General features: G+C 55.3%; 1 protein-coding gene across 4 annotated transcripts; it reads left to right on the top strand.

Moving 5' to 3' along the window:
* The first annotated feature begins 238 nt into the window (after window positions 1–238).
* On the top strand, window positions 239–18,192 carry AMOTL2 (angiomotin like 2). 4 transcript variants are annotated; one of them, XM_040232848.1, is made up of 10 exons: window positions 239–413; window positions 3,164–3,961; window positions 6,638–6,923; window positions 7,999–8,143; window positions 8,517–8,609; window positions 12,281–12,576; window positions 13,559–13,866; window positions 14,868–15,085; window positions 15,618–15,776; window positions 16,475–18,192. In XM_040232848.1, exons 2-10 carry the CDS (start codon window positions 3,225–3,227, stop codon window positions 16,531–16,533), a joined length of 2,301 nt encoding a protein of 766 aa, XP_040088782.1. In that variant the 5' UTR covers window positions 239–413; window positions 3,164–3,224; the 3' UTR covers window positions 16,534–18,192. The 4 variants fall into 4 exon arrangements, with proteins under 4 accessions (XP_040088782.1, XP_040088766.1, XP_040088792.1 ...); XM_040232832.1 differs by having other exon boundaries at window positions 15,615–15,776; XM_040232858.1 differs by lacking the exon at window positions 239–413 and adding an exon at window positions 996–1,112.
* Window positions 18,193–21,573: the final 3,381 nt, after the last annotated feature.

Genomic DNA, 21,573 nt, shown 5'->3' with positions numbered 1-21,573 from the left:
GCTGAGGGCGGTAAGGGGCCTAGATGGATTCCAGCGCTCCTAAGGAGAGCGGAGGTCGCTGGCCGGGGAGGGGCGCAGAGAGTCCAGGAGGCCGGGGCGGCCAGGTCCACAGCGCCGCCTTCCCGGAGGAAGGCGGGGGCGGGGAGGAGGGAGCTGGAGGAGGCGGAGAGCGGAGGAGGGCGGCGCGCTACGAGGTTATTTGTGGTTCGCTTTGATCCCGAGGGGGAACCTGAAACTCTCACATTCCTGGCATAGCAGCCGCCTCCGGCGCGGGCCGACCCTGGGGCTGCGCGCTGGGGCTGAGCCGCCAGAGCGTCGGCGCCTCTGCCGAGAGCACACCTCCACCGCAGAGCTGAGCTGAGCCGGGCCGGGCCGTCGGATTTGACCGCTCGGAGCACTCGCGGGCCGCAGCGGTAAGAAAGGCCTCTTGGCGCTTTGGGGAGCGCGCGGGGCTGCAGAGAGGCGCTCCAGCCCAGCCTTTTCCGGGAGAGGGAACAGAAGCCAAGAGGACCCTGAGTCCTCCAGGAGCGGTGCGCCTTTGCCCGCAGCCGGCGGGGCAAGGGCAGCTCCGTCCGGGGGCGCCTTGCAAGTCTCCTGGGAACTCTCGCAGGCGGCGCGGGTCCGCAGGGGCTGAAGGAGGGGACAGCCCGTGGGCAGATAGGAGTGGGTGTCTGGGAGCGCGGATCTGGGAAGGAGGCGCCGCTTGGAGCTCAAGTTGCAGGGCCCGGGGGCTAATTTGGTTCGCGGGTGGGGGTTACAGGTGTCTTTCCTCCCTAACTAGCCCAAGAATTCCTCTTTGTCTTCCTTGGAAAATCCTCTCCGGAGCCACGGTCTGGCTCTCACTTAGAAAGAATGCAGCCTGCCGTCCAGCCCGGTGACGTCAGCTCTGGGGCATTTGGAAAACAAAGAGGGCTCGGGAGGGAGGGGGGAGGCGGATCCACGACGCTTAAAGACCTCTCTGGACCACGGCTACCGTCGTCCGCTCCAGGCGCTGCGGCGGCCGCAGGGTGCTCGTGGTCAGCCAGGAGTCCGGGTAGGGCGGAATCCCTGGCTGGGGTGCGATCTGACTTAAAAGACCCTCGCTTCGGTTCCTTGGGCCAGAGTGAGCCAAGGTAAAGGCCGGAGTTGTGTGGTTGCTTCGAAGCGGGTGTTTCAGAGAGCCCAGCGCGCTAGCGCAGCAGGGCTGCACGATCCGGGTCGGGGGCGCGGATTTTAGTAACAGCTTAGCTGTGTCCATCTGAGAGATTTGACTGAGACAAACGAGGAATGAAAGGCGCGCGAAGTGTTCCCTGATCCCAGGCACACTGTTGGGGGAGGAGGAGGGCTGGAATCTGTCCGGAAAACTGCATTCCCCGGTCCTTCTCGGCTGGAGTCAGCCCAGACAGTGTTTAACTTAGGAAATGCCCCGTGGATGAAACGCTAGGGCGAACTGATTCCTGTTTGGCCTCGGGTAACTCTAGAGTCTTGCATCTTCTGTGTGTGTGCGCGCGCGCCCCGTATATGGGTGTGCCCCCTGTGTGTATGTGTGTGACCCCTGTGTGTATGTGTGGGGGTGGAGGGTGGGGTGGGGTAGGGGGGATGATGTGGTCCCGGGAAGTCTGAACACCGAGATGTCCTCTAGACCCATCTCTCTCTCCCCAGTTCTGGGCAGCTGGGAGGAGGGAGTGGGTTGGGAATGGCTGCTCTGCCAGCCAGCCAAGCCCTAACTGGAGCCGGGCATTGGGGCTAGCTCTGTGGCAGAGGAGGGGCCACATTCCTCCCACTGTCCTCCTATATACACAGGACGTGTGGAGGTGTGGGTTTTGTTTGGTCTTCCCTGAATCCCAGTTTGGAGGTTTGTGTTGGAGAAGGCTGTGGAAAGGAATCCAGGTGAGGCGGGCAGCCTTCCAGGCCATAAGCCACTGGGAGCGCAGGCTCAGAAGGGAACACCGTCCTCAGGAGACAATCTCCCTGCAGTTTAGGCAGTCACCAGCCCCCAGTGCCTGCAGCTCCCACACTCCTTCAGTCAACTCAAGCAGTCTTACCCATGTAAAGATGCTGAGGGCCCATCCCCTCGTACCTAGAGGACCATCGGGCACTTCCAAGGAGCAAGTGTGTGTGTGGCTGGGGTGGTGATCATAAAATCAGAGACATCGTGCCACCCTTTCTTTTTCCTAGAGCACGTGTGCGCTTACTGTCAGTGCACAGACTATGTGCCTGGCCCACAAACCTTGATGGGGGGCACCTTTTTGCCTCCTTTTGCAAAACCACTCAGTGTAGTCTGTCTCATCCTTCCTCCCTTATTCACCACTCCGGATGCATTTTCTCCTTCCTGTTCACCTTGCAGAGTGACTGCCAAGGTCATCCCATGACAGAGGGCTCCGCAGGGTAAAGGGTTTTGAGTTAGCTGTGCCAGGGCCGTGGTTCAGGCATGCTTCATGCTGTGGGGGCTGTTTGCCTAGGGCTTCTACCGGGCTGCTGCACGCATGCAGGCATGCTCAGCTGTGTCCAGTTCTTTGCAACCCTGTGGACTGTAGCCCACCAGGCTCCTCTGTCCCTGGGATTTTTCAGGCAAGAATACTGGAGTGGGTTGCCATTTCCTACTCTAGGGAATCTTCCTAACTCAGGAATCCATCCCGTGTGTCCTGTGTCTCCTGAATTAGCAGGCAGATTCTTTACCACATCTACTGGGCGGGACTCACGCTTTATCACCTGTGATAAAGTAGAGGTGGCGCAGTGGTAAAATATCTGCATGCTAATGCAGGAGACACAAGAGCTTAGTGTTTAAAGCTGAACTAGGCCTGCCCTGAACTTTCTCATCAGGCTCTCTCATGGGAAGTTGACTATAGGAGCCTAAGGTTCCTGGTGTCTAGGTTCCTGGTATCTCTCTCTAGGCACAGTAAGTCTCCACGAATATGATTATAATGGCAGTCCTTTGCCAAGGATTTATAGCTCACTGGGAGCTCAATAGCCATTGCCTCTTAGTTCTCAACTCCATGAAGCTAGCATTATTTCCCTATTTCCGATGGAGAAACTGAGGCTCAGAAGTTAGGTGACTTGCCTTAATCAGTAGGTGGCAGCATTGGCAGTCTGACGGGCATGTGTGCCCTTCATCAGACAGCAGTGGAAAGTCCGACTTTTCCCATGTGCTCCCACTGAGTGCTCTTCTTTTTCTCCTCCTCAGGTGCTCTGGGGCCAGGTGCCACTGGCCTTTGTCCAGGTGGGTGTGTGCAAGCCCAGGGAGCATGAGGACGCTGGAAGACTCCTCAGGTACGGTCCTGCACCGCCTCATCCAGGAACAGCTGCGCTATGGCAACCTGACTGAGACCCGCACACTGCTGGCCATCCAGCAACAGGCCCTGCGCGGTGGGGCAGGGGCTGGGGGCACAGGAAGCCCCCAGGCCCCCATGGAGATCATGGCACCAGAGGACAGTCAGGTGCTGCAGCAGGCCACGAGGCAGGAACCCCAGGGCCAGGAGCACCAGGGCACCGAGACCCACCTGGCAGAGAACGGCCTCTACCGCCTGTGCCCACAGCCTGGCAAGGGCGAGGAGCTGCCCACCTATGAGGAGGCCAAAGCCCACTCACAGTACTATGCCTCCCAGCAGGCGGGGCCCTGGCCACACGTGGGGGACCGAGATCCCCGCGGACCCCCAGGAGGCAGCCGGAGGCAGGATGAAGCCCTGCGTGAGCTGAGGCACGGGCACGTGCGCTCCCTGAGCGAGCGACTCCTGCAGCTGTCCCTGGAGAGGAATGGGGCCCGCACCCCCAGCCACATGAGTGCCTCTCACAGCTTCCCCCAGCTGGCCCGCAACCAGCAGGGCCCCCCAGCCAGGGGCGCCCCCACTCTCGAGGGCCCGGAGCCGCGAGGACCTCCACCTCAGTACCCACACGTCATGCTAGCTCATGAGACCACCTCTGCCGTCACTGACCCGCGGTACCGTGCCCGTGGCAGTCCACACTTCCAGCATGCAGAAGTCAGGTAACTGCCCACCTTGGTCTTCAGGCTCTTGGGTTCCTTCCAGTGTAGTTTTCCCAGGGTGAAGAGCCTCCAGGAGGCTGGTGAGCTCCAGAGGAAGGCTGATGATACCCTCTCCCTCCCAAGATGGGAGCTAATACTGGAAGGAAAGAAGGATTTAGCCAGGGTCACATGAGAATTTAGCAGCATCCCTCGCTTTAATTTCGAGACAGACACCATTGCCTAATTGGCTGTAGCCTTTAAGTAACTAGGGTTCTCAGGGGCTGTCAATCAGAGCAGGGAGTTAAAGGTTAGATTTCAGAAAGAACTTGCAAGGACTAGAGTTGGGAATCTTTCCCAAGTTAAGTGGGAAGAAGCTGGGACCGCCTCTGGAAGCTTCTAAAAACAGAAGTCTTTTCTTCTTTGCTGTCCATGATTTTTGGGAGCCATTCCTAAGTGGAGGCAAGGAAGAAAGGACCCGATGGCCTCCGTAGAGATCTCTCCTCCCCTACACAGGGGCGGGAGCTGCCCTGGCACTGCCATTCATTTCCGTTTATGTTCTTCTGTGTGGTCCATGGGGCAGGAGCCTGGGAGAAGGTTCTTGTTCCAGAAGCCCCTTTATGTGGAGGCTCCAGAGTAGCTGTGGCGGAGGCTAGCAGGGGACCGGGCGGGGGGGGTGGTGCTCAGCTTTTAATTCTGAGAGCGAAGGGAAGCCTTTAGAGGATGTGATTTGGCGTCCCTTTTCAAAAAGGTTCCTCTGTTGCTTGTAGAGAATGGATTCTAGGGGCATGAATGGAAGCAGGGATGCCCAGGAGGGGCAGGAAGCCCAGAGAGTTTTCAGAAATAAGGTTCCTAGAAATGAGGCTCTCGTTTGGCCCAGGACCTTCTCCCGAGAAGGTGGCACACGCCCTTTTCACACGCCCTTAATTCCCCCCCACCCCCCCCACCCCACACACAGGGGTCCAGGAAACCCCAGTGGAGGGGCCTGAAGGCTTGCAGACCCCCTTCCTCTGGTGCCCCAAGGTTCAAGTCTGGTTTTCGTCGTGCCTGCTGAGTCCTCATTTAGTCACCTGCTTTGCCATGGTGCAACCTTGCCCGGGAAAGATGCCTTTCTCCGCTCTCGAGAAATGAGTGACGTGATAGCTCTGGAATGGAGGCGCCAGAGGACTGAGCCTGTGGGGTTTTGCCGGCCTCAAGGCCCCCCTGCCTTACCTCCCTTCTTAGGGCTTGGACCTGGAAGAGTTTCAGAAGCTGAGTCGTGGTTTCTTCTTTGGACCATGCTCATTGAGCCCTGTCAGGAAAAGATAATGTCGTGGAAAGGAAGTCGACTGTTTGCAGGAGAACAAAAAAAGTGGGGGAGTGGGGGGTGGGGAGTAAGTGTGAAGGAAAGGAGGCTCTATGCTTTCTGAGAGCCCAGTCATCCCCAAAGAATGCCATTTGTGTCTGCCTGGCCCGGAGCAGGGGAGCGAGTTGGAGGGAGCCACCCCAAGGTGCCACATTTAGCAGCACAGGGAGAGTCTGCATATTCCAGTGGGGTACCTCTCAGCTCTCACTGGAAGCTCTACCTTGGACAGGAAAAGAAATACATCTGCCAGCTTCTCCTTCAGCTAATCTGGTGAAGATTGTTTGCTGGGAGCTGGCGGTGGGACTTAGCCTTGGGTCTAAGAAGAGCAGGGGAGCTGGAGTCTGGAAGGGGAAGGATGAGGGGACGGGCAGGCGATGGATTCGTCTGCGGCTTCTGGGACTTGGGAAAGCTCCTGGTGAAACTGAGGCAGTCTAATTCTCTTACATCAGAGCCACAGGGCCCCAGAAAAGCTGTGTGACCCCACATGCTTGATGGTGGGACCTTGAGGGTGAAGACCTTGACATGGGACCCCAGTACCAGAGGCCAGGAGAACACTGTCCCTAACCTAAGCTATTGTAATAGTTCACAGGTGGCCCCTTCACCCTGGATAATCCACTGTTCAGGTCACATTTACTCTTTGAGCAGAGAGTAGGCTGTAGTCTCCACGAGAAGAGACAGAGGGTAGACTGTCACTGTGGAGATGCCCACTGCAGGCCCAGCACTCTGCCAGGCAGATGTGGCCCTGACAACCTGCCTGAGGCTAGAGACTCTCACCCTCCTAACTGAGCATGGGCCCATGCGCCATGGACTCAAACACTGGAGCCAGAATTTGAACGCCTGATCTGTCAGACTCTGGAGCCCAGACTCAGCCTGACATCTGTCTCACCGCTCTAACCTTAGCCACAGTCTTCTAAAAATGTTTCTTCAAGGGGTGACAGGACTCAAAATAGGAGGGAGAAGAAGCGAGTGTGCTGCCTGGGCAGGTGTGCATGGAGGGCCTGACACCAGGAGTGGGAACAGACACAGGGTAGCTGCTGGGGCCCGGGTGCCTGGAAGTTTGTGAGTTTCAGTCATGATGAGTGTGACCTCCAGATTCAAAAAGAGCTGCCTATGGCTGGGACTATTCAGGCTGATCCCCAAGGCCTGGACCACAGGAGGCTGGGCATGAAATAAGTGTGCTGATGGTAATGCCCTGCAGCCCTGCTTCCCTGGCCCTTGCGGGTCTTGGGGACACCATGTGGAAAGGCCTTGCCTAGAGGTTACTGCCTAACGCTGCAGGAAAGCTGTCTGCCCGGGAGGGCTAGGGCAACTCTTTGTGGCTCCGTGGTCTCAGGACCGTCTCTTCTGCCCCCCAGGATCCTGCAGGCCCAGGTGCCCCCTGTGTTCCTCCCGCAGCAGCAGCAGCAGCACCAATACTTGCAGCAGCCTCAGGGGCGCCACCCGCCCCCACACCTGGCCGCCCTCAGCCCTCCTGGGGTGGAGGGCCCGGCAAGCACCCAGGCCTCTTTGGCCACCTCAGGCGGTGCCCACCTGGCCCAGATGGAGACTGTGCTAAGGGAGAACGCCAGGCTGCAGAGGGACAATGAGAGATTGCAGAGGGAGCTGGAGAGCACGGTGGAGAAGGCTGGCCGCATCGAGAAGGTAAGCCCTGCTCAGGCCTCAGAGAAGCAGCAGGGGGCAAGAAGGGAACCCCAACAGGGCTGACCAGGGAGGGGGCTGTCAGAAGGGAGGCAGAGGAGTCTAAAAGCTGGTCTAGCTGGGCTTCTCAGCTGCCCCTGGGGGCACCCCCCATCCCTCCTGCACCCCTCCCTGGCTGACTCCAGACAGCTGGGGAGCAGCCGGCAGAGCAGGCCCAGAGCACGAGCAGTTGCTGCCCAGTAGTGGTTAGAAAGAGCCCATTCACCGACTCCCTCATGGTTGCACCCTTTCCCTGCACACGCCCCCTCCCGTGGACACCTCCCACAGAGAGCCCTTTGTATCCCCCACACAACAGCAAGTCTGTTCCAGGCCAGCCCTGGTCACAGAGAAAGCCCCTCCTCTTGGCAAAAAACGAGCGACTTATTGGAATCACGGGCCAGCTAGGAGCACGTGCAGAACCTGCCAGCTGCCAAGTGGGTGGGGCATCCGGGGCCAGGCTGGCCCTGTCGGGGGATGGCTGAAGAGGCACATACTCCAGGCAGCTCAGGCTGGATCTGGTGCTCCCTTCTTACTGAAGGGGCACCAGCTGTGCACTCAGCCTTAGCAGGTAGCCTTAGGCTTTCTGTGACTGTCCCGTGGTCTCCAAGATAGGTCCACCCCCCCAGACCACAGTTGGAGCCTCAGTGCTTGATCCTGGTCCATTGTGCTGAAATTTCTCCCTAGAAGCCAAACAAAAGGAAAATGCTTCTTTCTGGACTCTAGGCACCAGGTAGCTGCCCTTGGTCACCCTGGAGGCAGCTCCTTCCAGAGAACGTGGCCTTGTGTTCACTCAGGACCTTGGGACAGTTGAAGGGACCCTGACTTGCCTGTTCCAGCAGTCTGGTCCCTCTCTGGAGGCCACAGGCTGCAGCCTGTCCCACTCAGACTAGGTGGGTTTTCTGCTGTGGCTTTGTCTCTTCTCTCTCACCCTTTCTGATGGAGAGTCAGCAGTCAACCCTGGCCTAAGGAAGGGACCTTGATCCCATTGCCACCCTGGGAGCTCTCCCATTCCTTCAGCTCTGCTCTCTGCCTCTTGCAGCTGGAGAGCGAAATCCAGCGGCTCTCTGAGGCCCACGAGAGCCTAACAAGGGCCTCTTCCAAGCGAGAGGCCTTGGAGAAGACTATGCGGAACAAGATGGACAGTGAGATGAGGCGGCTGCAGGACTTCAACCGGGATCTTAGAGGTGAGGACCGCTCACGCAGGTGGAGGGACAGGGACCACCTTTGGACAGCTTGATTCCACTGTTCTAGGACATCATTCAGAATCTCTTGCCTCTGCAGAAACAGTACAAATCAATTCAAAGGGGACTAGGCTGAGACTCCTTGGGAGCCACCTCGATAGAGAGATGCTTGTTTCTGTGTTCTAGACCTTGGGGCCCCTCCTGGAGCTCTCACCCGTGTGGCCCAGGGTGACCCGGGGCTTCCCTATGAGCCCACCCCAAGCTTGGAGAATGCAGCCTGACAGATAGTTCCCTGGTGAGGGGGTGCACCTCAGCAGGCAGCTTCACCTGTACTCAAACCTTTTTCCTTAAAACGTCTTTTCTTCATTTGAAACAGAAAGATTAGAATCTGCAAACCGCCGCCTGGCAAGCAAGACGCAGGAGGCCCAGGCAGGCAGTCAGGACATGGTGGCTAAGCTGCTGGCTCAGAGTAAGTAGGGGACCCACTCAGGAGCCCAAACAGAGGTGTGGCTGGTGGAACCAGGAGAGCTCCTCTTGAGGGAGGGTTGGCCTCCTCTGCCAAAGCAGGCTTGGAGTGTGGGTTTACTGAATGCCCACTATGCACCCATCACTGGACTGGACTCGGGAGGGGCGGCTTCCCAAGGGGAGCAGGATCTGGTTCCCTGTGTACTGGGAAGACCAGTGGGTAAAGGGACAGGGACAGCTGGGGAGGTGTGCTGAGCATCAGTTCGGTGTCCTCTAGAAGCAGTTGAGGAGAGCCAAGCACTCTGGAAACAGGTGGGATGAGCGAGAAGGAAGAGTCTGAGTCTCCCGGGGCATGGACATGTGGAAAGCTAGGGAGCATGGTGAGGCTGGGCCATAACAAGTGTTGGCACCAGTCAAAAATGGAGCTCACGAACACCGCAGCCTAAAGAAGGAAGTCAGGAGGGATCCCCTAAAAAGGATAGTCAAAGGCTTCTTGAAGAGCGGATGAGTTCATTGTTGACTGGCCCGTGCAGTCACTCATTTGTTCCCTAGCGCAGCCGTGCCGGGCCCCTGGCAGGTGTGCAGCAGAGCAGGAACAGGCCAGGAAGGGGCCAGCACAAGGTCAAGAGAGGTAGGGAGCTTGAGTAAGGAGCAGGGTCGTCCCACCATGGATTCCAGGGAACAAGCATGGCCTGGCCCTGGAGGCCAGTGATGGGGGGCAGTCCCCAGAACCCTGAGAGAGAGGTTTTGTGGGGTGGCAGGTGAAGCAGCAGCAGGATAGCTCCAGTGGAGGTGGAAGCAGTTTGAAGGAACGGGGGACAAAGGAAGCCACCAACTCAATAGTAGGAAGAAGCTGTAGCCTTCAGAGAGGCAGTTATTGATAAGCTCCTCCTTTATGCTCTTACTGCCTGCTATAGTGATGTTTGAGTGTTTGCAAAGGAGTGCACTGGAGCAGCTGGTGTCTGAACAATGATGCCTTCTATGAAGGAGGAACCCCTCCAAAAGCTTACTGAGCTTAAGCTAGGTGGTTGGCGGTGTCTGGAAGCAGAGAGGCAGCTTGAAGACTGAGCTCTGGCTAGCAGCACCTACCTCAAGCAGGGCTCAGGCCTGGACAGGGTAGCCCCCAAAGGGGATGGGGGAATGCAACACTGAAGGGCTGAGGGTTGAGGGTAGGCAGGAGGTAGGAGGAGATGACTGAAGGTCTCTGGGAGGGAGGGGATGGTGGTAAGGGCTGGGGAGTGGGGATATCCCTGAGGGGGGTCTCATCATTGTCCAGAGAGGATGGGTTGCTGGAAAGGGGCAGAATGGGGCCTGGCTTTGCCAAAGAAAGGAAGTCTCAGCGGGTTCCTGGGAGCAGGCAGGGGAGGGGCCGGGGGCTGGCCAGCCCGGAGGCGTTTCCGCTCCCTGGGGAGTGAGGCTGTTCTTGGCTCCTGCCTGGAGCCATTAATCTCGAAGCGGCGGGTGACCTGGATGCCGGGCATTCCTGAGCCCGGGCTGTTCCGCTGCGCGTGCCTCCCCCTCCCCCCGCACTCCTGCCTGCGCCCCGCCCGGCACGCTGCGGGAGGAGGGACAGTGGGACAAAGCGACTGGGGCTTGCTGGGGGGGCCTCATTCCCCCATGGAAGCCCTCTTGCTCCCTCCAGTGCTCCCCAGCCCATGGCCCCCCTCTGTGTCTCTCGAATCTGCTCCCACCCCAGCCTGTAGGCGGCGGCACCCTCCCGCCAGAGTTTTATCCTGGTGGCTGGGGATGGCCAAGGTCTCAAGCCTCCGAGCTCTACCAGGGCCTTCAAAATGTTAGTTGCTCAGTCGCTTACCACTATTTGCGATCCCATAGACTGTAGCCGGCCAGGCTTCTCTGTCCGTGGGATTTCCCAGGCAAGAATAATGGAGTGGGGTGCCATTCCCTTCTCCAGGGCACCTTCCTGACCCAGGGATCGAACCTGAGTCTCCTGCATTTTAGGCTGATTCTTTACTGTCCAAACCACCAGGGAAGCCACCAGGGTATTAGAGGTGTGCAAGGCAGCAGGAACCTTCTGGAAGCCAAAGGCTGGGCCCTTGGAACTGTCCCCAAGGGCTGAGGAAAGCCAAACTACCCTTCCTTGCTCCTGACATCCAGAAGCAAGAATCCTCAGGGAAAATGTCTGTGGTTGATCTCACCTGTTTTCCAGAGTCAGCGCTAGTTAGGAGAGTGTGGCCCCAGTCACCAGTGCTATCTGCTTTCCTACTAGGCAAGCAGTACAGACTGCCAGCTCTGGTCAGGCCCTGCCCACGAGTCCTGAGGCCTGGTTCCTTTGGGCAGTTTCTTCTCACCCGAACCTCAGATTCTGAGGCTGTAAGATGGGACCATCTAAGACTGGGATGAGCTGCCAGCCTCCGGCTAACTCTATAAGCTGTCCATCTCTGTGAAGCCTCCCAGGACAGGGCCATTGTCTCTGGGTCCAAAGTCCCAGTCAGCACTCTTGCCTGCTCTCTCCACCACATTCAGGTGTCAGGCCAGCTCGGGATGAGAGGCCCAGTGTTACTGAGTTTCGCCAACTTTCCCCTTCACCCCAAAGAATGAGGTGGGCCTGGGCCCAGCCTTCAAAAATTCAGAGTGAACCAGAGCTGACCTGGGTGGCCTGTGTCCTCCTTCTCTGCCCCAGGGCCCTGTGTAGTTCTCTTCTGTTCCAGAGTCTATACTGTCCTATCTGATAGGTATTTAGCCACACGTGGCCCAAAGATTAAAATTAATTAAAATGAAATAAAATTAAAAATTTGACTCCTCCGTGGCACTAGCCACATTGCAAGTGCTCACTGGCCACGTGTGCCTAGTGGCTGCTGCTCTGCTTGGCACAGTGTAGAGCAAGTCCGTTACAGCAGAAAATTCCACTCTGCTGTGACAGTGCTGCTCTAGAGATGGTGCCTTTGAGTCCATCAGGCAGGCCCCATAACAGGTCCCCCTCTTCCTTCCAGCAAGGCAAGCAGCCTGCACACTAGGGGTGGGGGTGGGGTGCCTGGTTTCACAGAATAAGCTCTGAGGCCTCTGAGTTCGAGGGCCTCACACCATAGCCAAGCAGCCTGGTTCTTCAGAGGCAGGCTAACTTTGATCCCCACCTGGTAGCATCATGCACCTCCTATGATTCCTCCTCTTGAAGGTGGGGATCACAGATCCCGGACTGTCATTGGAGGCTTCAGGGGAATAAGATGTGTAGATGCCTGACTCCTGGGGCAACACACGGTGCTTCTCCCACTTGGATGATGACCACGTGACAGTCCACCTGAGCCTCTCTTTTCTCATCTGGAGATGGGCATCGTGGTTCTTGCCTGCCCAGTCTCTAGTATCACCATGAGGCTGGAGGGAAGTTGTGAATGTGTTTTGGCGATGTGACACCCAGCACAGGTGGACAGTGTCTCGTGCTCTCTCCTGGCAAGGCCACTTCCCAGCAGAGGAGCAGTGTGGCCCAGTTATCACTGCAAGGGTCCTGGTCTGACATTCCCATTTGCTCAGGCCTTAACTTAAACTTCAGTCTCCTGGCCCATACAATGGGGTTAATAAGGGTACCTAACTCCTGTGTTACTGAGAAGATGCAGTCAAGCTTGAGTAGCGGTCAGCACAGAGCGTGGCACGTGGTGGGTGCTCTGTGGGGCAGCGAGGGAGCTGCCGTCCCTGACCGGGTCCCTCCCTGTCTTGCTGCAGGCTATGAGCAGCAGCAGGAGCAGGAGAAGCTAGAGCGGGAGATGGCACTGCTGCGCGGAGCCATCGAGGACCAGCGGCGGCGGGCCGAGCTGCTGGAGCAGGCCCTGAGCAATGCACAGGGCCGTGCGGCAAGAGCTGAGGAGGAGCTACGGAAGAAGCAGGCCTACGTGGAGAAGGTGGAGCGGCTACAGCAGGCCCTGGGGCAGCTGCAGGCTGCCTGCGAGAAGCGTGAGCAGCTGGAGCTACGTCTGCGGACGCGCCTGGAGCAGGAACTCAAGGCCCTTCGTGCACAGCAGGTGAGCTGGGAAGACCCCAGGAGCCCCTGGTGAGATCCAGGCCGAGCCCTCTTGGAAAGTTAGGATGACCTGGGCCAACCTTGCGGAAGTGCCCTCCTGGCCCATCAGTCTCAGCAGAGGCCTTGCCCCTTGACCATGTGCCGATCTCAGGGACTCGAGCCTTGGGCCTCTATCCTCAGCAGCAGCTGGGATTGGCACCCTTGGTCTCTGGAGAAAGTCTCTCAGGAGCTGTGATGGAGGGGACTGCTGCTGCTGCTGCGTCACTTCAGTCGTGTCCAACTCTGTGCGACCCCATAGACGGCAGCCCACCAGGCTCCGCCATCCCTGGGATTCTCCAGGCAAGAACTGGAATGGGTTGCCATTTCCTTCTCCAGTGCATGAAAGTGAAAGTGAGGTCGCTCGGTCGTGTCCGACTCTTAGCGACCCCGTGGACTGCAGCCTACCAGGCTCCTCTGTCCATGGGATTTTCCAGGCAAGAGTGCTGGAGTGGGGACTAGCCAGCTCTTATATGTCTCCCCAAGATCGGAGGTGGGGAAGATAGTCGCCCAGATCCTGGGCCTTTATCCTCACTTTGGACTGTGTAAATAGCTCTCATGTTTATAGACCAGATAGAGTTCTGTCTCCACTCCTAGCCTCACCCTTCCCACAGAGGCAGGGTGACCAGAGGTCCTAGATTGCCAGGGTCTGTCCTGTTTACACCAGTTGTCCCGTGTCATTAAGTCACCCCTTCCCCAGTTTGGAGGACAGTGTATATGGTCACTATGCAAAAGCAAACCCAATCTCCTCTGCGCCCTTGGCCACAGGATTTGGGGCAAGGCTGTGGGGCCCTGTGGCTCGCCTTCATCTCCAGCTGGAAGCAGGCTGTACAGAGTGCGTGGTGCCAGGACCAAGCACTGGCCTCAGGTTCCTCACGTGGCAGTGAGGACCTGCAGCCAACACACCCCACTCTCCACCCCTGACCATGGTACCCCTCTCTCTGCAGAGACAGGCAAGCCCCCCCGGAGGTGGTGGTGGCAGTGGTGGGACCCCAGAGCTCAGTGCGCTGCGGCTGTCGGAGCAGTTGCGGGAGAAGGAGGAGCAGGTGCTGGCGCTGGAAGCTGACATGACCAAGTGGGAACAGAAGTACTTGGAGGAACGTGCCATGAGGCAGTTTGCCATGGATGCGGCCGCCACGGCCGCCGCCCAGCGCGACACCACTCTCATCCGGCACTCGCCCCAGCCCTCGCCCAGCAGCAGCTTCAACGAGGGCCTGCTCACCGGCGGCCACAGGCATCAGGAGATGGAAAGCAGGTTGGACACTGCAGGCCGAGTACCTGGGGTAGGGGGTGGGGGTAGGGTGGGATTTGTCCAGCCCCTGCCTGGGCCTTAGGTCTTCCCTGGTAGCTCAGATGTTAAGAGTCTGCCTGCAGTGCAGGAGACTGGGGTTCAATCCCTGGGTTGGGAAGATCCCCTGGAGGAAGAAGGAAATGGCAAGCCACTTCAGTATTCTGGCCTAGAGAATTCTATGGACAGAAGAGCCTGGCGGGCTACAGTCCATAGGGTCACAGGTCGGACACTACTGAGTAACTTCGTTTCTTTTCTTTGCCTGGTCTTTAATCCATGATAAACACCCCTCACTCCGCCCAGCCTAACAATCCCTCCTACTTCTGAGCTGACCCCCTGCTTTAGGCCCAGCTGGCATTACAGGCTATTCTTTCTCAGAGGTGCCAACCAAGTTGTTGGTCTGCCCAAGAGACTCCACTCTTGGATGATACTCAAGGCTTCAGACTTCTACCTGCTCCCCCCCTCCCACCGTGTAAATCAGAGAACTAGACTTTCCTACCCTACATGCCAGGTACCACCCCAGAACGAATGTGGCCTAGGCCCCTGGCCTGTGGGGAGCTGGTATTTTCTCTCCAGAGACAAATTAGAGGCCCCACAGGATTTCCATTTGACTTCTTCCTAGCTCAAAAACACAAGCAGTCGACTTAGCTCCCTTGATCAACAGCCCTGGGGATGGCCCTCTAGGACAGGGTTTGTGCCACTACCATCATCGGATGAACCCAGAACCTATCTCTGGGTTTGCCAGTGTGGAAACGGCCCAGCCCCTCAGGCACTGGTAGTTTTCAAAGCATCCCATTGCAGAGCTCTGATGGCACTTCTGAAGGCCCCATCCTGGCCCCTGCTGCAAGGCCAGGAGAGCCCAGCCTGGCTTTAGGGAAAGCTTTCCCTCCAATTTCCACGAGGCAAGGAGGGCAGAGGCCACAGGATCTGTGGGTCTGAAGATGTAAACATGGCCTCTCACCCCTCAGGTTAAAGGTGCTCCATGCTCAGATCCTGGAGAAGGATGCCGTGATCAAGGTCCTTCAGCAGCGTTCCAGGAAAGACCCTGGCAAGGTCACCCCAGGCTCCCTGAGGCCTGCCAAGTCAGTGCCATCTATCTTCGTGGCTGCAGCAGCAGGGACCCAGGGCTGGCAAGGACACTCCTCCGGCGAGCAGCAGGTGGATACCTCTGCCCAACTGGCTGCAGGTGAGAGGAGATGGGTGGGCAACAGAGGCTAGGTTGTGCTCAGGCCTTTCCTTCCAGAACTGAAGCTCAGAGGAGCTAGGGGTCCCAACTCCTCACCCATGGGAGCCAGCTTACACTCTGGCTCTAGTGACCTTGCAGCCCGCAGCTGTCCCCTGGTGTGACAAAGCAGGCTGTAGTCCCCGTCTCTGGAAATTCCACCACCCTGGCCCCAGCCACTCACCATCAAAGTTAAAATAAGCTTCCCCTGTAGAGGTACCTTCTGGGCCAGCACTTCCACTTTTCCTCCTAAGCAGACACCACAGAAATCCAGAAATCCTTACTGTTCTAAGATTTAATCTACAACCTTTTAAGAAAGCTTCTTCCACTCCAAGCTTTTGGAACCCAATCCTGTTTGGAAACAGGAGTGTAATCAAAGTTCTTGCAAATCAAGAGCAACTAGCATCCCCAGGAGGTGTCGTTAAGTTAGGGTATTCTTCATGGGGGCTACATATTGTGGACAGGGCAATAACTGAAACTCCTGCCTTCCTAGCAGACAGGGCCCCGCTGGAGGAGCCTGTGGCTGTGGCTCCCCTCGCTGCCCACGCCAAACATGGGAGCAGGGATGGGAGCACCCAGACTGATGGCCCTCCGGACAGCCTGGAGCCTGACAGCCTTTTGGGGTGCAGCAGCGGCCAGAGAACAGCCTCACTGGGTAAGTCACCCCCAATTTTTGTGGGGGACTGAGGGCACCCTGGAGTGTGAATCCCACCCTCACTCATTGCCCACACTCCACCGGGAGCCCTGCACAGGGAGGGTGAGCAGAATGTGGGACCTACCTCAGTACTGGGGAGAGATATAGGAATAGGGGAACTGGAAACCCTAATTACAAACAGATCTACATGGGAAGCCCTTTATCTCCTCTTAAGAAGTCTTCCTTACATCTTTAATGGCCAATCTGAACATTTAAGATCACGGAGCTTGGCACTCCCGAGTTAGAAGACTTTGTTTTAAGAGTCCCGGAAGGAGAAATTTGAGAAGATGCCCTTGAATGTGTTTGCTCTCTTTCACAGTAGCCTTTGCATAGTTGCCTGTGCCTCACCGGCTCAGAAAACCACAGGCATGAAAAGAATGTGGCAGCCTCCCTCCCTCAGGGCTCTCCACCCTCCCTCCAAGCCCTCCAACCAGTTCCTAGTTATAAACATTTGCATCTTCCACTCTGGAGGCTGGTGGTCGGGATGGAGAGCTGGGAGGGAGCAGAGCTCTGTGACTGGTTGGCCAAGTTATGGGGACCTGGGCAGCTGAGGTGGGAAAAGTTGGTGAAGACAGAGCCTATCTTTAAAATGTTACCCGATTTAAAAGAGCAGTCTAGTAACCCTCGTTGCCATGTGCCTGGGCTCTTTATCTCTCCAGATTCTGTTGCTACATCCAGAGTCCAGGACTTTTCTGACATGGTGGAGATACTGATCTGAAGGAGCTGGTGCCGTGGGGACTCTGAACCATTTCCTGCTGCCCTCTGCCACACAGCCATTCCAGCAGGATGCCGCATGGGAGAGGGAAGCTGTGAGCACCCGTGCCCCCAGAAGACCCTGTTCCTTAGCCCCATGCTCCTCCTGGGCCCACGCAGCATGAGGACTGGACCTTTACCTGGCTTGCTGCCAGGGTAGCAATTGAAAGCTCAGAAGGGAGTAGTGCACCCACACTGGGCACTCAGGCAGGGAGGGAGCGGATGTGTTGATTTGGTGGCTGATTTCCAAGGATGGCTGCCCATGGACTCCAGGTGGGCTGGTTTAATAGGCCTGGCTCAGTGTGGTCCCTCCAACTCCATCTGGTCCTCAGCTCCTCACTGCCTCCTGGGCATCACCCGGACTTGAATCTTGGCAGCCTGTTGATCGTGTTAGTCCTGCAGAGGCCCCAGCGTCACCCGCACTGTGGAGAGGACTGGGATGTGCCGTGCCGTTTGTACATAATTCCCTTTCTTGTGAAATAGAAGATTGAAGTGGGCTGCTTCAGATTCACCCCCTCATTCCATGCTCCCAGCCCTGCTGCCTCGGTTCCTCCCAGCTATCTCCCCTTCTCAAGTCCTTGATCCATGGATTTTGTTACTGCTTGATCCATGGGATATTGGCTGCTTAATCCCCATCTTGAGCCCTGTTTGAAATGCCCAAGGGACCCACCACCAGCCTCTTGAAATGGCTCCACAGCTCCTGTCCTTGGGACAGCTTGTCAGTTTGGTTATGAACCCTGAACTAGATGAAGTCCGCCACCACCCAGATCTGCCGTGGTGGGCTTCCCAGCACCAGTTCTCTGAAAGGAAACTGGAGGTATGGCCTTGTTCTCATCAGAGTCTTTGTTCCCCCTGGAGGCACTGGGAGAGGGAGCTATGCTGGAGAAAACTAGTCCATGAGCTGTAAGACGTGACTCAAATGGTCCTCTGAATGGGCCCCTGTCACAGCATGGCGCCCTGAGGCTGGCTCCTCAAGCCGCCAGTGCGCAGCACCCTGAAACAGGGCCAGCGCTTGGGAACTGGAGTGAAGTGTCCGAGGGCAGCCTGCCAGTAGCAGTGACTTTTACTTCTGGTCTTAAAGAGTCTCCCAACTCAGCCCCATGAGTGACTGGTGGGTTTTAGTGGTTTGTCTCGGCTGTTTTTAGTTCTCCTTGAGTCTTTGTTTTTGTTTTTCTTTTATTGTTTTTAGGTTTTTGTATGTGTTATTTTATTCCTATGGTTCCTCAAGTTTCCTTTTTAAACATTCGCATTTGCTGGACAATTGCATATTTTTTTAAATCCCCCTACCCCTCTGTAAAACTGAAAAATGCATTTGGTTCATGTGCATTGTTTACAAAACAAAAAGAAAAAAAGAGAGAAAAAGGCAAAAAAATATTGTGAAAGAAAAAAAAAACAACTTAATATATTTTGGATTAATATTTGGTATTTCTTTTTAAAGTATTTTTTTGTGCTGTGAACATTTTCTGCCAAAGACCATGATGTGTGTCTGTATGTTTAAGTTATCGTGAATATTTAAAATGTAAACATGGCTGTTTTGTTATGCCACCCTGTACCAGGATTGCTGCTGCATTCCACTGGGTATAACAGTATTTTAATTAAAAAAAAATTTTTTTTTAAATTAAAAGCACTGTGTTTGTACAAGTGAGAGACTGCACTGAGGGGTAAAGGAGACAGGGAAGGACACCGAGCTTCACCCCAGCTCATCCACCCTAGGCTCCTGGGCGCCTTGGTTCTTAAACACTGACCAGAGAATGTCCATAAGCCACCAGCTCGGTAACTGCTGTCTCTCATAGGAGAAGAGTGAAGGGTGCTGGTTTCCATTTTCTGGTAGTGGGAAACCTTGGGGCAAGGCAGGTCCCTCCTTAATTGCAAAGCTTGGAGGACACACAGTGTAATCTCTTCGAGGATCCAAAATTCCTGTAAATTTTGTGAGGCTGCATGAAGAGGAGGGTTGGAATGAGGATGTGACTGGCTTTCCACTTTCCAGAGAACATTTCTCTCAATCTGGGAGGGTCCGGCAGAGGGGCAGCCTCCTCAGATAGCTTTGTCCTAAACAGCTTTGTTTGGCCACATGCTGTGGTTACTCCAAGGTGTCCGAAGGTGGCTTTATCCTTCCCTCCCCCTACCCAGCACAGAGTCCTTGTCTGAGACCATTGGAGAGACAGGGTTCTTCGCTGAGTATACACTGGCAGAGGGTCTTCATGGGCTTGACATAGTTCTGGGCACTGCCTCCTTCCCAAGCTGTGGCATCACCACTCCTGCCCCAGGCCCAGCAAAGCCATACCACTCCAATCCACAGAAGAAAACCATCCTTGTATCAGAAACAAAGCCCCTGCCTCTGTGGGCCGGTTGGCACACTTAAGGTTCCCCACCAGGATGTGGGCTGGCAGGCAGTGGGCAGCCAGACAGGCCAGTGATGGGAACAGTCACTGCCATGCCCATGAATGAAGTATTTTCAGGGTAGGTGTAGGGACTCGGCAGCCATGTTGTTTTTGTTTTTGTTTTAATTGGAGGATAATTGCTTTACAATGTTGTGCTGGTTTCTGCCATACAACATCAATCAGCTATTAGTTCACTTTAGTTCAGTTCACTTTAGTTCAGTTCAGTCGCTCAGTTGTGTCCAACTCTTTGCGACCCCATGGACTGCAGCACGCCAGGCTTTCCTGTGCACCAACTCCCAGAGCTTGCACCCCCAGTCAACGTCTGTCGACTTTGTGATGCCATCCAGCCATCTCATCCTCTGTCATCCCCTTCTGCCTTCAGTCTTTCCCAGCATAGGGTCTTTTCCAATGACTCAGTTCTTCGCATCAGGTGGCCAAAGTATTGGAGCTTCAGCATCAGTCTTTCCAATGAATATTTAGGACTGATTTCCTTTAGGATCAACTGGATTGATCTCCTTGCTGTCCAAGGGACTCTCAAGAATCTTCTGCACCACAGTTCAAAAAGCATCAATTCTTAGGCGCTCAGCTTTCTTTATCGTCCAACTCTCACATCCATACATGACTACTGGAAAAAGTTTTGATGAGATAGACCTTTGTTGACAAAGTAATGTCTCTGCTTTTTAATATGTTATCTAGTTTTGTCATAGCTTTTCTTCCAAGGAGCAAACGTCTTTTAATTTCATGGCTGCAGTGACCATCTGGAGTGATTTTGGAGCCCAAGAAAATGAAAATCTCTCACTGTTTCCATTGTTTCCCATCTATTTGCCATGAAGTGATGGGACCAGATGCCATGATCTTTTTTCTGAATGTTGAGTTTTCAGCCAGCTTTTTCACTCTCCTCTTTCAGTTTCATCAAGAGTCTCTTCAGTTCCTCTTCACTTTCTGCCATAAGGGTGGTGTCCTCTGCATATCTGAGGTTATTAATATTTCTCTTGGCAATCTTGATTCCAGCTTGTGCTTCATCCGGCCTGGCATTTCACATGATGTACTCTGCACATAAGCATGGTTCAGCTATATATATACATCCTCTCCCAGCCCCCTGACCCCACCCCCTATGTCATCACAGACCACCAAGCTGAGCTCCCTGTGCTATACAGCAGCTTCCCACTAGCTATATATTTTTACACATGGTAATAAGCTCAACATTCAGAAAACTAAGATCATGGCATCTGGTCCCATCACTTCATGGGAAATAGATGGGGAAACAGTGGAAACAGTGTCAGACTTTATTTTTGGGGGCTCCAAAATCACTGCAGCCATGAAATTAAAAGATGCTTACTCCTTGGAAGGAAAGTTATGAGCAACCTAGATAGTATATTCAAAAGCAGAGACATTACTTTGCCAACAAAGGTCCATCTAGTCGAGGCTATGGTTTTTCCAGTAGTCATGTATGGATGTGAGAGTTGGACTGTGAAGAAAGCTGAGCGCCGAAGAATTGACGCTTTTGAACTGTGGTGTTGGAGAAGACTCTTGAGAGTCCCTTGGACTGCAAGGAGATCCAACCAGTCCATCCTAAAGGAAATCAGTCCTGGGTGTTCTTTGGAAGGAATGGTGCTAAAGCTGAAACTCCAGTACTTTGGCCACCTCATACAAAGAGTTGACTCATTGGAAAAGACCCTGATGCTGGGAGGGACTGGGGGCAGGAGGAGAAGGGGACGACAGAGGATGAGATGGCTGGATGGCATCACCAACTCGATGGACATGAGTCTGAGTGAACTCCGGGAGTTGGTGATGGACAAAGAGGCCTGGCATGCTGCAATTCATGGGATCACAAAGAGTCGGACACAACTGAGCGACTGAACTGAACTGAACTGAACTGAATGTATATATGGGGGCTTCCCAGATGGCACAGTGGCTAAAAAAAGTCCACCTGCCAATGCAGGAGACACAAGAGATACAAGTTCAATCCCAGGGTTGGGAAGATCCCCTGAAGAAGGGCATGGCAACCCATTCCAATATTTTTCCCTGGAAAACTCCATGTCCAGACGAGACTGGCAGGCTGCTGTCCATGGGGTTGCGGAGTCAGACACGACTGAGCAACTGAGCATGCACATAGTATATATATGTCAGCCCTACTCTCAATTCATCCCACCCTCTCCCGCCGCTGTGTCCATGTCTGTTCTTTACATCCGCATGTCTCTTCCTGCCCTCAGCATTCATGTTGATGAGTATCTGAGGCAGGATCCTAGAGACTGACCTCCTGAGCCGGCCTTACCTGCCAAAAAGAGATGGAACCAAACAGATAGAGGAATTGGGAACATCCAAAGATTTTTTAGCAACTTTGCTGATAGCATGTCCCAACACAAGGCACCCCATGTCCATGCTTCCACCCCAGCCCCCGCAGGCCACCTCCCACCAGGCAGGCAGCACGGATGCCCGTCTCTCCCTAGATTAGGATTCGCTGTGTGGAGTGTGAGTAGGTTGCCCTCCTCAGATGCGGGCCTGGTCCTCAAAAGTGGCCTGAAGGGCAGAGCCGCTGCTCCCATCTGCTTCTCCTGGCCACACCAGCCCACAGAAACATTTGGTAAGGTGTATCCAGACAAAAGAGCAGCACCCGTGGCAGG

Source organism: Oryx dammah, unplaced genomic scaffold (assembly GCF_014754425.2).
Source record: "Oryx dammah isolate SB20612 unplaced genomic scaffold, SCBI_Odam_1.1 HiC_scaffold_2, whole genome shotgun sequence".
Lineage (NCBI taxonomy): Eukaryota > Metazoa > Chordata > Mammalia > Artiodactyla > Bovidae > Oryx > Oryx dammah.
Note: the sequence above shows the minus strand (reverse complement) of the source record. Positions and strands in the feature narration are given on the sequence as shown.